Below are 15235 nucleotides of genomic sequence, written 5' to 3'. Positions count from 1 at the left end.
TAGAAAACACGCACAGTCCAACACACTGAAAATGCAACCACGCGCGTACATGCGGATCACGCGCATACACGCGGAGAAACATGCACCCCCGCGCGTAGGTGCGGGGCGAGACGCAAGGTATGGCACACCGAATCCCGCAGTGCCGCGCGTCGTGATGCTCAGTATTGCACGACCACCACAGTGAACGCCGAATAAATGAGAGCCGCCGTGCGTGAATCTACAAACGCACCTACGCGCGTGAGTGCGCAAAAAACCCGCACGATGATGCAGATCTGCACTCCCGCAGGAACGCGCGTAGGTGCTTCGACATGCAACATGCAGCGTGATGCGGGGCAGTGTGAGGATCGCCTAATAGTAACAATTCCTGGTTATCATCGCTGAGGAATCTATAGAGGAATATTTCAAGAAACATCAATCATGCCGCAGCTCGAAGCATTGAGACAAAGGGATCGGCTGCAATCCGTCTCATAGCTGCGTCTGTGGATCCACCTTACATTTTCGCCTCTGTGGTTTCCTAAGGCGCGGGACATATACAAGCGGCGCGGCGCGCCGCGGGCGCGCTGCCGGCGTGCATCGGGTGCGCTATTGGCATTTTGTATGAAATAATTTTGGAAAGGCGCAACCTTGGCACAACCGTGGCGTGCCGTCTCGACGCCTGTCCAAAATTCTTTCATACAAAATGTATAAGAAGAACGTGGTGCAAAACAGATTCAAGAGGTGCGCTTATGGCACACCCGCGCCCGCGCCGCTTGTGTTTGACCCGCGCCTAAGAATCATTTTGAAAGATTTAAAGAAGCAAGCTGTATATTTTCTTACTTTTTTGAATAGCTGTTCAATAATTTCATTATATTTGTGATATAGTGTCGAATATAAAATCTGGATTAAATTTGATAAATATTCTGGAAAATCTTAAAACGATTCTCAATACGAAAACAAATAATTTCGTAAACAAATAAAAAACTAATAATTTTTCCATGTCTATGTACAGATAGACTTTTAAACATGTGTAATTCCCAAAACTTTTCTTCTAACATCATTAAATAAAACTAGTTAGTAACAACACTAACATACATAGAAAAACAAAATTTAAAATATGTTATGTTTTCTGCTTATGTTATCTCTTACATAATATTATAGTATATAATATAAATGATCTATCATAGTACAGTGATAAGTTATGTTACCGAGAAATGTAAGATTTGTTAATGAAATTGTAAAATTCTAAACAATAATCTCACTTGAATATATATCTTAATAAAAAAATATATAACATGGAAATATGCCTAAAATTGCCTTGTAGGTGTAGAATTTATAGTCCTTTTATATTATATTCAGTAAAAAAGGCCCAATATTTTAACCTATAGTTAATAAAATGCGTGGTTCATAATGAAAAAAGCAATACGATTAAATTTTGAGATGAGTTTTTAGTGATCTTTATTCATCTATTAAGTTTAAATGTAAATTTCAAATTATTATAAACTAACATTCCAATAAAAATAAGTTAGTACGTACGATGTTATATTTTTAAAAAGAAGTACAATGAAAAAATAATTTATCGTATTACATATGAATAAAGTGTTTTTTTATTGTACCTAAAATGTAAGCCATATTAGATGTAATTAAAAAGAATAAGTTGTAAGCTTGCTTCCAGAAAAATAAAAATATATTCTAATACATAGTACAAAAACTTGCTTAATTGATTTAAACGATATAATATTGTTAAAAATTCGTTTCAATTTATTCACATCAAATATTTTCAAAGTTGATCACTATCCTCAGTAAAAACACATTTAAAGTTATTTCACATATTTGTTTACCAGATTTACATTATAAAAGTTTATTATAAAAAATATTAAATATCATTTAAAAATTGGGAATGAAGTAAATGTAATAATTTCTTTACAAAACCTAGTTACTATAGTATAATTTTGAATGGAATGCTTACTTCATCTCGATTCAACTTGCAATTTATATTGGTTTGCAAAAAGAATGTAAATAAAACGAACCTAGGTATTTATTTTTATTTTGAAGGATTATTATCAATAGAGGCTAGTTTATACGTCACTTTTGGTACCTAATGGTAACTTTTCAGATTCTGGTAAACAAAATAAATAATTAATAGCACTTTAAAATCGTCATATTTATTTACAAATTAAATATTAATAACATATAATATAATAGTACTATTCAATCAGGTGTTCCGAACAATAATTTAGTGGGTTTCTCATATATAATGGTGCTTGAAAATGCTTTGATTATTCAACTAGAGCAATAATTATATTTGCTAGTGTTAGAAGCACACTATATTTTTATAGTAGCAAAGTACATTTATTTTTATATATGCTTTGATACAACGATATTGGAAACCTGTGAGAGTAGAAATATTGTAATTAAATTAATAAATTGTAAAGAAAATGAAATATGTAATGCTAAGTGCGCTTGATATGTTAATGATTTCATATTGTTTTATTTAGGTTGTGTACGCTAAACTATTGTCTGATGTTTCATTGAAGTATTGTGTAAGTCTACCCTTGTATAAGTTGTTTTTATACTATACACTTCACTGTTATAATGTTACTCTTTATCTTTCAAATATAATCTGGTGCAATAAATGCTTCTTTTTATTTTAAAACCCTATCATACATTCCAATACTATTAATTCCGTCTAAAATCTCAATCTTCAATCGTTATAAGCTGTTATAACAACTAGAGCAATAATGAATTTGATATTTTTAATTTTATAGCATTCAAATATTTATATACAATATTAAAAAAAATATAGATGCAATATTGTATAAAAAAGAACAAAATTAAAATATGCCCTCAAATTTGTCCAAAAAATTCTAGACGAAAGAAACAATTTATAGAGTAAGATCCCAGAGCCGGGCACAAAAATTACTCAACCATGAGTATAAACGCGAGAGCACTTTACATGCGTTTTAGGTGCACTACAGGTACATACATGTTGCACAAACATTCAGATATTAAAAAGTAGAGACAACTGTGAACCGAAACTTATATGCTTTAGAAAATAAGTTGTGTCTAAAGCGCGTCACACACGGTGAAGATACTATAATATTTTATCTTAAGATACGGTAATATTTTATATTATAGTATGTTAAGGTATCCGGTATCAGCGTTCTGACCATCATTTTTCTTTTTGTCATTGCGTACTAAGACCCCTGTAGAACCGCCATCCTGTTACAAATGACCCACAAAATTTCGGGTCAGTTGTAATATAAAATATTACAGTATCTTAAGATAAAATATTATAGTATCTTCACCGTGTGTGACGCGCTTTACGGCTCTGGGATCTTGGACTATTATGGAAACATTAGGTTCTGATCACAGGCTAATAAATAACTTAAATATAATATGGTTTTGATGGCATGGAAAATAATTATTACGAATTAAAATTTTACTTTTGCTTATTGCCTTTTTCCTATTTATACTATATGTGGCACTAACTAAGCACTAATGTAAGTAGTATGTCTGATTTCAATAGATTTTTGAAAAATACATTATTAATGACCATAAGAGGAAAATACATTAGAGAGGAAATAAAACACAAGTATAATAATTTAGTAATTTTATTCATGAAAAGTTACAATTCCATCACTACACCATATACTAAAACTTTCTTGTACCAACTACCAATTTATTTAAAGGACAACTTGAGCGACCATGCGTCGCTCGACTTCACTGTGGCTTTGTCTGGTAGCTCTATGAGTCCAACACCAGATGAGAGTTTCCACTGAAATAAAAAGATGAAAACTTTATAATATACAGTATAAGTACCCTACTACAATTTAAATAAAAGTAGAAAAGTCCCTTTTTATAACTTGATTACAATGATATTATACTAGTTAAATATTATAAACATTAAAGAATGATATATGTGTGATATACTGTTTTATTCTTATTAACTGTTACAAGTGTTGGTGCTTTATTTTTTGCGAATCATCAAATATCGTTCAAATATTTTGGCTTGAAAACAGAAAATACACTTATTACATTTATTTTTATTAAGTAGGGACTAAGCACACATCATCTCATAATTGCAGTTCAATACCACCTACCAACACAGACCTTTCAATAACACTACAAACATGAAACTTATCAAGCACTCAACCTGAAACTTACATGCAATACTTCATCGTTGCCCAGCAGAGTGACTCTATAAGTGCCTCTCCGCAGATAAGTCGCTAGATCCTTGACTTTAAGGACATTATCCTTTGGCCAAGAGAAAAAGGTTGCATATATAGATATTACTGTATCAGATTGGCTTGGAATAGCCGTGGGATTAGCACCATTATACTCATTTTTAGTACAAGTATACCAAACATCACTGTTCAAGCTATCATTTTGGTGTACCCATGGTGATGTTTCATAGATCGCTTCACCATTTATTTGCAGCCAATCGCCTAGTGCTAATAGCCGCTCTTGGAATATTGGCATGATTGTACCTTCTTTGGTTGGTCCTACGTTTATTAGCACATTTCCTGGGAGAAATAATAGGATTATTAAATTAAAAGGAAAAATTAGAATTATAAAAATAGGAATCGCTAAGAATACAGTTGATTTATATGATACCACCCAGTATTTATAATTGATGCTTATGTTTCGTATTTTATAATGTGAATCTATGCAATTAAAAATATTTATTATGTAATACATAATATGTTTTACATAGAAGTTATGGAATGTAAACTAGATCATTATTCATAAGATGAAATTAATAACACACCTCCACAACTAACAGTTGATACTACTTCTTTGAGCAATTCTTTAAAAGTGAGTATTTCAGATAATTTCATATCACGTCTGTAGCCCCACGACTTTGAATCAACCGTAAAAGCATTTTCCCATTTGTGTGATTGAAGTTTTCCTGTAAAAAAAATTGTGATAGAACTTGGAAAATATTATGCCATAGGAATATTTTATGTCTACTTAGTTTAATTGTTAATAATACAATTTTGTTAAATAACAATTATTATTATTATTATCCTTGAATATATCTCATTTAATTGAAAATGATAAAAAATTATAGTAAGTGCATTTATAGAAGAACCAAATACCAACACAAACCAAATAATAAAAATTCTACAGTCATCATTACTTTTCTTGCTTAAATTTACCTGGATTATATCTATCAGCACAATTGTAAAAGTCGCCATGATGGCACGGTATACCAATACCCCATCTATCATTCACAACAATCTCATCCTTCACTGGACTATCATTATACAGCCATGCTATCAAGTCTGTTGAATTCCAGTAAGCATCTAAAGCTTCCCAATCACCATCTGACCATAGAACCGAGGGCTGGTAATCATTTATCAACTGCTTAATATCTGGCCAGAGCTTAGTAGCCGGATAATTCTTCTTTAAGAAGAGAGATCGCTTGTCTTCTAAATAAATTGGGTTATACCACTCATATAGAGAATGATAAACACCAAACTTCATTCCTTGTTGTCTTACAGCTTGTGCTAAATCCCCTACGAGGTCCCTTTTAGGCCCGACATCTACTGAATTCCAACTGAATGATCTTCTCGAGGGGAATAGTGTAAATCCTTCATGATGCTTACTTGTGAGCACAATATATCTGCAAAGTTTTAGTTATACTAAAGTTATTGTTGTCCGATTTGTTAAGGGGGACATAATCCAATAATTAATTGACCAAGGTTCAATATTTATTTAATTATTGCATTAAGCATTTAAAAATTCTATGCGTATAATAAAAATGGTACTATTAAAATAAAGAAAAAATTACTTGGCGCCTGCTTTTTTAAACAGAGTTGCCCAGTCATTTGGTTCAAAAAACTCAGCTTTGAACATGGGAGCAAACTCTTGATAGGTAAATCCAGGTGGGTAATTCTTGTTCATAAAGTCAATGTATTTCTTATTGCCACCTGAAATTAAAAATGCCAGTTTGATACAAATTACAAGATCTACTATCGACGTGAAAATAAATTTAAGATGATTCACTTACCAACCCAATTGGTCCAAAACCATTCTGATCCAAAACTCGGTACGGAGTACACACCCCAATGGAGAAATATTCCAATTTTCGCTTTATCATACCATTCTGGCAAAGGTCGTCTATCCAAATCCTTCCACGAGGGTGAATAGCGATCGAGAGTAGCTTCAACAGTTTTCACATCATTATCATTACCATACCCATTTATTGAAGCTGTCGTCACGCTTATAACAGCTAACAAGATTATTATTTTCTCCATTCTGTAATTTAATTAATAAATTTAAATATAATCAATGATTTGTTTACATTTTACCGCCCGCACGGTCGTTGACTTTTTTTAAAAACGTAAACAAATAATTTTTGATGGCAATCAGCTGATATACGGATAGATAAAAAATATGTTAAACTTGAAACGTCTATTGTGACCACAGAATATATTTTATGCTCAAGAAATAATTTTTGTAATAATTTAAAATCTCCATTTCACAGTTCAAATTTAATTTGAATTAGGTACCTACCGACTACCTACAAAACGGTATACTTTCAATAATTACTACTACACTGTGTAGAAAAAGTCGTGTAATGAAAATGGAACCTTACTGAGTTCACATAATTTAACTATTGCGGAGAGATAGTGTTCTATTTATTTGTACTTTGCAATAATATCCTCGTAACGCCCAGGCTATTTTTACCAAACATTGGCTTGCAGCCCAAGTACCTTTTAAAAGGTTCACATGGTGCGGACCCGGAGGTGATGAAATCTAAAAAAAGTGCCTTTTTATTTCCGTATGAGCGTGGGATTTTTTCTGCATGTAAATGTATGTCAGTGGAAGGTTTTGAGACACTAAATAACCCCAAATTCGTTATCCTTTATTTAGGTATATGGGCTTTAATGTATTACAAAACCCGATTTCGCAAAATTCGTATTTTTTAAATTATTGATTAGCGGTAGACAATATAGGGTTTATTTTATATTACAAAAAACAATGAACATAAATATTTGGATTAATACATGTCTTCCAAAATTTTAATGACCAAAAACATATCTCACACTAACAATCTGAGAAAAAAATATCAATTTTTGAACAATATGGTCATTATTTTTTGTACTTATTATTTTTAAAGGCTAGTTTATCACGTGTTTTAGGATTTCTATCAGAAGAAATCCACTTCCAACAGATGACAGAAGCAAAAATTAGCAAGTTTCTAAATTGGACCCAAAAACACTATATAATAGCAACCCATATACCTTTTAAAATCAGAATGATAGTAGGTAAATTGATATATTTCTATAGAAATTTTAAATAATTTCGCAAATAAGAGTTGGTTTTTAATAAAAAAATATTATTTTCAGATTCTTCAGAACTGGAAGAGCTTTCTAGGTTTTGGTTTATGTTGTAATCCTCATCTCCAAATAGTTCATACTCTTCTATATCTGACTGATTTAATACTTCTAAAGCTTCTTCGATTTGCTCATCTCTCATTGGGTTACCTGAAAAGGATAGGTACTAAAATATTCTGTAACAGACTAAATAATTTACTTTATATTATGAAGGAGAAAACGGTCTAAATCATAAGTTGCAAAGGCAAATCAAATTGATTAGTGGTTTATTCCCTTATACCTTTTAAAATCCAATAATATGTTAATACTCTTATACCTTCTAAAAGGTATCCAGATTTTACGAGGTTATTTTACACGCATATTCTTTATTTTTGCGTAAATCTAAATGTAATTATAATATTTACTTATTTGTCAACAAGCAGAGTAAGATACTCTCAGTTAAAAACCTAAGATTGCATCAATAATCATGGATTGAACTTACCACGTCCTCTAGTCAGTCAAGATGGCCAGACTTTTCGCCGGAAATTACATAATACATATATTTTATTTTTCTATTGGCACTATTGCTTAACCATAGACAAAAACATACTTTCCAGTAGCCGGATAAAAAACAGTAATTAGATTTGGCGCGTAATTTAAAATGTTATGGCGTTTTCAAATCAGATACTGTCAGATACCTTTAAAAAGGTACCGTGGGCGTTTATGTCATAAAGTTGGATAACAGCTTGGGCCGGTACCACTATCGAGCTGCATGCCTTTTAATAGGTATCTGGGCGTTACGAGGATAATTAGTAATTCTAAATTCACCACCGATTGTGCCACCGAGAGGTACAAAGTCAATGCTTAGAAAATTTATTTTGCTGACATATTAGTAAATATAGGTACTAACCTTTTATTATATTAAATCTTTTTTTATACGTCCATGGTACTAACAATATTCCGCACAAGCGTGTGATATATTTATGATACGAGCTACTACTAAAAGTAAACTATTTGTAGCTGTGATTATATTTACGGTTAATTATCTATTAAAATTATGTTAACACATAGCCAAGTGTTATAAACTTATGATAAGAATGAGGTCAATATAATACAATAAAGAACAATATTAATAAATTGAGGTGTTTCAAATAACAAACATTCTTCAATGTTTACGTATACTATAAACATAATATATTTTTTTGTATTTGGTTCCAATTTAAATTTTATTGTTATTACATCGCGATTGTTTTGGTGTTAGTAAACGTTGGACTGGATGGCTTAGAATACATAGATATATTATTATTATGCTTATTTTATACAGCTTGCAACCATGCTTCTTTCTTGTAACAGCAATTCAAGTTGTGGTGGCACACCAATATAAAGATTATCTTGGTAACAATTTCATAAAATTTGGGGACATGATGTGATAAATGAAAAAAAAAATAAACAAATAAAACATAATTTATTTTGTTATACATAAGAGTATGAAGTAGTATTGTGACTTAATTTAAAAGTATATTGCATAATATATGAAACATACAAAATATTATTTACTAATATAATAAAGCTGAAGAGTTTGTTTGTTTGTTTGAACGCGCTAATCTCGGGAACTACGGGTCCGATTTGAAAAATTCTTTCGGTGTTAGATAGCTCATTTATTGAGGAAGGCTATAGGCTATATATCATCACGCTACGACCAACAGGAGAGGAGCCACGGGGGTGAAACCGCGCGGATCAGCTAGTTATTTATAACAACATCTATACTAATATTATAAAGCTGAAGAGTTTGTTTGTTTGAACGCGCTAATCTCGGGAACTACTGGTCCGATTTGAAAAATTCTTTCGGTGTTAGATAGCTCATTTATCGAGGAAGGCTATAAGGCTATATACCATCCCGATATACCATCACGGTACGACCAACGGGAGAGGAGCCACGGGGGTGAAACCGCGCAGGCGGCTAGTAATCTTATAAGTAGGTAGGTAGTTTATGGCACAATATTTATAACTAACTTAAAAAAGTTATGTCTGATAGGTGTAGTAGATATTATATAGTATCTACATGAATATTTACAAAATATACTATTTACTATAATATTGTCCAATCACACATACAATACAATCATGTTATAGTTATTTGCACTTTCACAAAACTTTAGTTCTTCTACATTATTATTCAATGTCTCATTCCATATTCATCACTTTTACCCACTTCCACACTGGGAAGTGGTTGACAATGCTAATCATCAACTTTAAATGTAGAATAGTGACATGCACCACTAATAATAATCTCATTGATTGCTGAGGTAGGTGGAGCCTGTGATGTTATAGTACTTAAATTACTTATTACAGGAGTTGTATATATTTTCTCTGTGGCCATACTTGTTGTAGGGGGCTGCGACCCTGGTGTGTATAGGCATGGCTGCTCTCTCGGTTCACTGAACATATTCATTTTGACCTCAAATATGACATCTTGAATCTTTTTCTTGGCTACTAATAGGTTCTTTTCACCTTTTAAAGACCTCAATTCATTTGCTATATATTCTCCAAAGACTGAAAATTCATCTCTTTTGTCAGGGATCAGTAAATCTGCTTTGAAGTCATGGTTATCTGTTCTTGCTATTTTAGATGGTGGGGACAAATTGTCTAGCTTACATTCCCCTAATGTTGACTCATTGATAGTTTGAACTGTGCTGTTTGTTTCTGATAGTTCATCCTGAAATATATAAAATAGAAGTATTATTTTATAAGGCAATCGAAAATACACTGATGACTATTAGAATGAGGAGACTCATGAATAATTTTATAGTTACAACTTGTAAATAAAAACATATAAACACATAGTCTAAATTATTCAATCAAAATTTTTAGTTGCTGCATTGATGGAATAATAATTTGAGAACAGAACCAGAGATTCAAACTTTAATCTCGTTACTTACCAATTGTACGACTCTGTAGGGCTTATTTGAGTCCTTTAAAAAATGTACATAATCGTAAGCGTACCAATTAGTGACGTATCTATCATTGGGATCATCAGCATGGACAATAGCTTCCCTTGCCAATTCTCTGTTATACTGAGTGCGAAGATGTTGTATTTTCTTCATCACATCAAACGCCGATATTCCAAACACAGCGGCAATAGCGCGTAGTTCTTGTTTGCGCTTCTGTTTCTCACGTCTCGTATCACAGAGCGTAGGATTCCACAGTGCGGCATTTAATTGAAGCAAACCAATTAATCTCAATGTTTTCTCTCGTGACCATTCCATTCTATGTAAGTAAATAATGTTCAGACAATAACACTGGATTTAACGTAAAAAGAACGATCAATCGTTAAACAATTTGTTAAACTACACGACGGGATGATCTCAACTCTCAAGTCTCAAGTACCTACCCAGTAAGCGGATTCGACGCCTGGATTTCGGATTCGATCGATTGATTAGTCGAGGCACATGACAGTTGACACCTGACAGAACGATTTATATGGAAACGTCAAAAGTTCATAGCATTATATTGCCATGTCAACTCCAATAAATTAAAAAAAAAATGATCTCCGTCGTTTCATTTATAATAATTATATTTTGTAGATCACACAAAGTACCTTTACAGAGTCAATTTAGTGTTAATTTACAATATTCATGTGTTGAATGAAATCTTATAAATTTTTATGTTTTTTTGTAAGGCTTGTATACAAAGGTTATAAAGCTTTACATCCACTTATACATATACGACTAGATCCTATAGGTATACGGATTACGGATTGAAGTGATTTTTGGTTGGTTGGGTTTGGTTTCGTTATTTATAAAATTGAATGTTTTACTCACGATAAAATCAATTTAACGTGGGTCTCCTCCACCAATTTCCTCAATTTTTTGTATTCTCATAACAAAATTAGCTCATATTCATTTTAAAAATTCAATTAACCTTATCTCATTGTGAATCCTATTCATCATTTCAACATTATAACATTTTATGATTATTAAACAAAGAGGTAGCCCATGTAAATAAAACAATTCATTGTTGTATATTGCATGGGATGTATATGGCGTGATTCTACTCTATTCTATTGTTAGTAATACCCAGAGTATTTCTACTTATTATTGATAAAACTCATTTGTTCTCCTCCCTCCCTATCAAAAAAACAATATTTTCCTACTTTTGAACTTACCTTAACAAGTTTGTTACCATATAGGTAATGTAAAATGGGAAATGAAACAAAAATGTCTAATTCATTCTCATTTATTTACAGACTACAGTCAAGTATAATCTTCAATAATAAGCTTCAATGTTTAATATTATTCAAGGGTTTTAAATACTGTATAATTATTTTTTGTATTTGGTTCCAATTTACATTTTATTGTTATTACATCGCGATTGGTTTGGTTTTAGTAAACATTGGACTGGATGGCTTAGAATACATACATTATTAATAAGCTTATATTATACAGCTTGCAACAATGCTTGCAACGTAGTATATTATTATTAGTCTGTGCTTGCAACCATGCTTCTTTCTTATAACAGCAATTCAAGTTTAAGTTTGAAAATAACAATTTCATAAAATTTTGATTAAGGGAAATGATGTGTTTAATGAAAAAAAATAAACAAAGTTTGTTTAATGAAAAAAAATAAAAAATAAAAAAATAAAAGTATATTACATAATGTATGAAACATACAAAATATTATTTAAAACAACATTATCTTATAGATAGGTAGTTTATGGCACAATATTTATAACTAACTTAAAAAAGTTATGTCTGTTAGGTGTAGTACATATTCTACATGAATATTTACAAATATACTATTTACTATAATATTGTCCAATCACACATACAATACAATCATGTTATAGTTATTTGCACTTTCTCAAAACTTTAGTTTTGGTATGATTCAATGTCTCATTCCATATTCATCACTTTTACCCACTTCCACACTGGGAAGTGGTTGACAATGCTAATCATCAACTTTAAATGTAGAATAGTGACATGCACCACTAATAATAATCTCATTGATTGCTGAGGTAGGTGGAGCCTGTGATGTTATAGTACTTAAATTACTTATTACAGGAGTTGTATATATTTTCTCTGTGGCCATACTTGTTGTAGGGGGCTGCGACCCTGGTGTGTATAGGCATGGCTGCTCTCTCGGTTCACTGAACATATTCATTTTGACCTCAAATATGACATCTTGAATCTTTTCCTTGGCTACTAATAGGTTCTTTTCACCTTTTAAAGACCTCAATTCATTTGCTATATATTCTCCAAAGACTGAAAATTCATCTCTTTTGTCAGGGATCAGTAAATCTGCTTTGAAGTCATGGTTATCTGTTCTTGCTATTTTAGATGGTGGGGACAAATTGTCTAGCTTACATTCCCCTAATGTTGACTCATTGTTAGTTTGAACTGTGCTGTTTGTTTCTGATAGTTCATCCTGAAATATATAAAATAGAAGTATTATTTTATAAGGCAATCGAAAATACACTGATGACTATTAGAATGAGGAGACTCATGAATAATTTTATAGTTACAACTTACCTACAACTTGTAAATAAAAACATATAAACACATAGTCTAAATTTTTAGTTCAATCAATATTTTTAGTTTCTGCATTGATGGAATAATAATTTGAGAACAGAACCAGAGATTCAAACTTTAATCTCGTTACTTACCGATTGTACGACTCTGTAGGGCTTATTTGAGTCCTTTAAAAAATGTACATAATCGTAAGCGTACCAATTAGTGACGTATCTATCATTGGGATCATCAGCATGGACAATAGCTTCCCTTGCCAATTCTCTGTTATACTGAGTGCGAAGATGTTGTATTTTCTTCGTCACATCAAACGCCGATATTCCAAACACAGCGGCAATAGCGCGTAGTTCTTGTTTGCGCTTCTGTTTCTCACGTCTCGTATCACAGAGCGTAGGATTCCACAGTGCGGCATTTAATTGAAGCAAACCAATCAATCTCAATGTTTTCTCTCGTGACCATTCCATTCTATGTAACTAAGTAAATAATGTTCAGACAATAACACTGGATTTAACGTAAAAAGAACGATCAATCGTTAAACAATTTGATAAACTACACGACGGACGGGATGATCTCAAGTACCCAGTAAGCGCCTAAGCGGATTCGACGCCTCGATTTCGGATTCGATCGATTGATTAGTCGAGGCACATGACAGTTGACACCTGACAGAACGATTTATATGGAAACGTCAAAAGTTCATAGCAATATGTTGCCATGTTAACTCCAATAAATTAAAAAAAAAAATGATCTCCGTCGTTTCATTTAGGGCCGATTTTTCAATGCACAGATAAACAGCTAGATAGACTTTATTCTTCAGTTAACAAAATATTCAATTTTTCAATAGACGAATAGGACTTATCTATCGAATAACTACGTTATTTGAGGAATAAATCTATTTGCCGCTCCAACGGCCAGATAGCGCGCTATTCGACTGTTAGGCGTTTGAGTTGACAACTGACGCGTCAAATTTGAGATATTTTCGTATGTCATAACATAGAGCGTAGAATTATTAACAATTAAACCTCTTTCTATATAATTATTATCAATTAAAATCATATTGAAATTGATGTTTTTGATAGTACTGATGACCATGCCATTGAAAATTTGCCGAACGCTGCCTTTAAGTATGTCGTTTCCATCGTAAAATATATAAATTGAAACACAAATTTAACCAAACTCTTTACTCGAATCAAAACAACAATCAACAATCATAGAAGACAAGTGCACTCCTGACGTGAGTCATAATGACGGTTGTTGACAAATTGCAAGATTTGACTCTATCCCGCTCTAACCTGACTAATTTAATATGTTTGTTTCGCCACTCCGAGAGCAGTGCTGCCAATATGGAAATATTTGGTCAGATAGTTATTCATCAAATAAATCACGATTGAAAAATAGGCGAGCCGTAATGAGTTAGATAAATAATTGAATAAATCTATTCGAGGGGTAGTTATTAGACTGTTTATCTCGCGATTGAAAAATCGGCCCTTATAATAATTAAATTTTGTAGTTCACACACTTATCACACAAAGTACCTTTACAGTGTCAATTTAGTGTTATAGTCCTTTCCACCTAAAAGCATCTACAGACGCTCCGATTTGGTTGGTGCCAACCATATCGGAACCGACAAGGCAACCATTCCAACATTGCTACAGATTGTCCGACGGTTGGCCTTCCAACTGTCAGTTGACCATAGAGTAATATGTCAGTTGACCATAGTACGAAGAGAATGGGCTAAATTCTACTATAGAAATAGAGAAAATTACAGTCATATGCGGCTCTTACAACTTATTTTTTAAGGTTTTTAATGTAGCCGCACTGTCAATTTTTTTTAATACTTCTAACATAATAAAATACGCTTGATTTCTGGCATCTCTATTTGCGTAATCTTTTTTACTTAAGTCCCACAAACAGGGAAAGTCTTTATATAGTTCCAGCAATTTTATTAATATGTCACGTTCGGTGACCGTAACTCCCTCGGCGTTCATGTTGACGTCCTACACCGGCGGCGTTGCGAATGTGAATGAGCCAATTACCTATATTACTCTATGGAATGAGCCGATTTGGTCGGAACAAAGCTTCCAGACGTTCCAATTTGGTTGGATCGGATAGGAAGTTGGTTTGGTCGGTACCGCCGGCGCATCCGACCACGTCAAACCAATATTAATAATAATTATGTCGGACCGACCGCTCTCTACACTTTCCGATTTGGTCGTGGTCGGATGGTTGGCACCAACCAAATCGGAGCGTCTGTAGATGCATTGAGATGATTTCTGTGACACATCGATTATTGACACGTGTAGAGATGTCGGTTACTGAAATCGTATCAATTGTTTCCTATAATCGATAATATTATATATGGAAATGAAATCGATTTGAATAAAGTACCAAAATTAGTTTTTTCGGCATTTT

At 32.6% G+C, this 15235-nt stretch overlaps 3 protein-coding genes and 1 long non-coding RNA gene across 7 annotated transcripts; all 4 read right to left on the bottom strand.

Moving 5' to 3' along the window:
• Positions 1-3574: 3574 nt before the first annotated feature.
• On the bottom strand, positions 3575-6645 carry Fuca (alpha-L-fucosidase). Of its 2 annotated transcripts, XM_089699010.1 has the most exons (7): positions 6590-6645; positions 5993-6240; positions 5774-5912; positions 5139-5605; positions 4748-4888; positions 4144-4502; positions 3575-3754 (listed from the first exon to the last, which is right to left on the bottom strand). In XM_089699010.1, exons 2-7 carry the CDS (start codon positions 6237-6239, stop codon positions 3659-3661), a joined length of 1449 nt encoding a protein of 482 aa, XP_089555136.1. In that variant the 5' UTR covers position 6240; positions 6590-6645; the 3' UTR covers positions 3575-3658. The 2 variants fall into 2 exon arrangements, with proteins under 2 accessions (XP_089555136.1, XP_089555137.1); XM_089699011.1 differs by lacking the exon at positions 6590-6645 and having other exon boundaries at positions 5993-6333.
• Positions 6646-7958, bottom strand: LOC149485773 (uncharacterized). Of its 2 annotated transcripts, XR_016316063.1 has the most exons (3): positions 7804-7942; positions 7230-7472; positions 6646-6741 (listed from the first exon to the last, which is right to left on the bottom strand). It is a non-coding gene; the product is annotated as an uncharacterized LOC149485773 (long non-coding RNA). The 2 variants fall into 2 exon arrangements; XR_016316062.1 differs by lacking the exon at positions 6646-6741 and having other exon boundaries at positions 7308-7472; positions 7804-7958.
• Positions 7959-8748: 790 nt separating this feature from the next.
• LOC149485771 (uncharacterized) lies at positions 8749-13450 on the bottom strand. 2 transcript variants are annotated; one of them, XM_089699008.1, is made up of 3 exons: positions 13380-13450; positions 10241-10648; positions 8749-10017 (listed from the first exon to the last, which is right to left on the bottom strand). In XM_089699008.1, exons 2-3 carry the CDS (start codon positions 10565-10567, stop codon positions 9541-9543), a joined length of 804 nt encoding a protein of 267 aa, XP_089555134.1. In that variant the 5' UTR covers positions 10568-10648; positions 13380-13450; the 3' UTR covers positions 8749-9540. The 2 variants fall into 2 exon arrangements, with proteins under 2 accessions (XP_089555134.1, XP_089555133.1); XM_089699007.1 differs by lacking the exon at positions 13380-13450 and having other exon boundaries at positions 10241-10741.
• Positions 11530-13342, bottom strand: LOC149485772 (uncharacterized). The gene is made up of 2 exons (XM_089699009.1): positions 12964-13342; positions 11530-12725 (listed from the first exon to the last, which is right to left on the bottom strand). Exons 1-2 carry the CDS (start codon positions 13288-13290, stop codon positions 12249-12251), a joined length of 804 nt encoding a protein of 267 aa, XP_089555135.1. The 5' UTR covers positions 13291-13342; the 3' UTR covers positions 11530-12248.
• Positions 13451-15235: the final 1785 nt, after the last annotated feature.

The sequence above is a fragment of the Colias philodice genome, chromosome 9 (assembly GCF_061535455.1).
Source record: "Colias philodice isolate Cphi_HAF_F1 chromosome 9, ilColPhil1 Martin Lab GWU primary, whole genome shotgun sequence".
NCBI classification, from domain to species: domain Eukaryota; kingdom Metazoa; phylum Arthropoda; class Insecta; order Lepidoptera; family Pieridae; genus Colias; species Colias philodice.
Note: the sequence above shows the minus strand (reverse complement) of the source record. Positions and strands in the feature narration are given on the sequence as shown.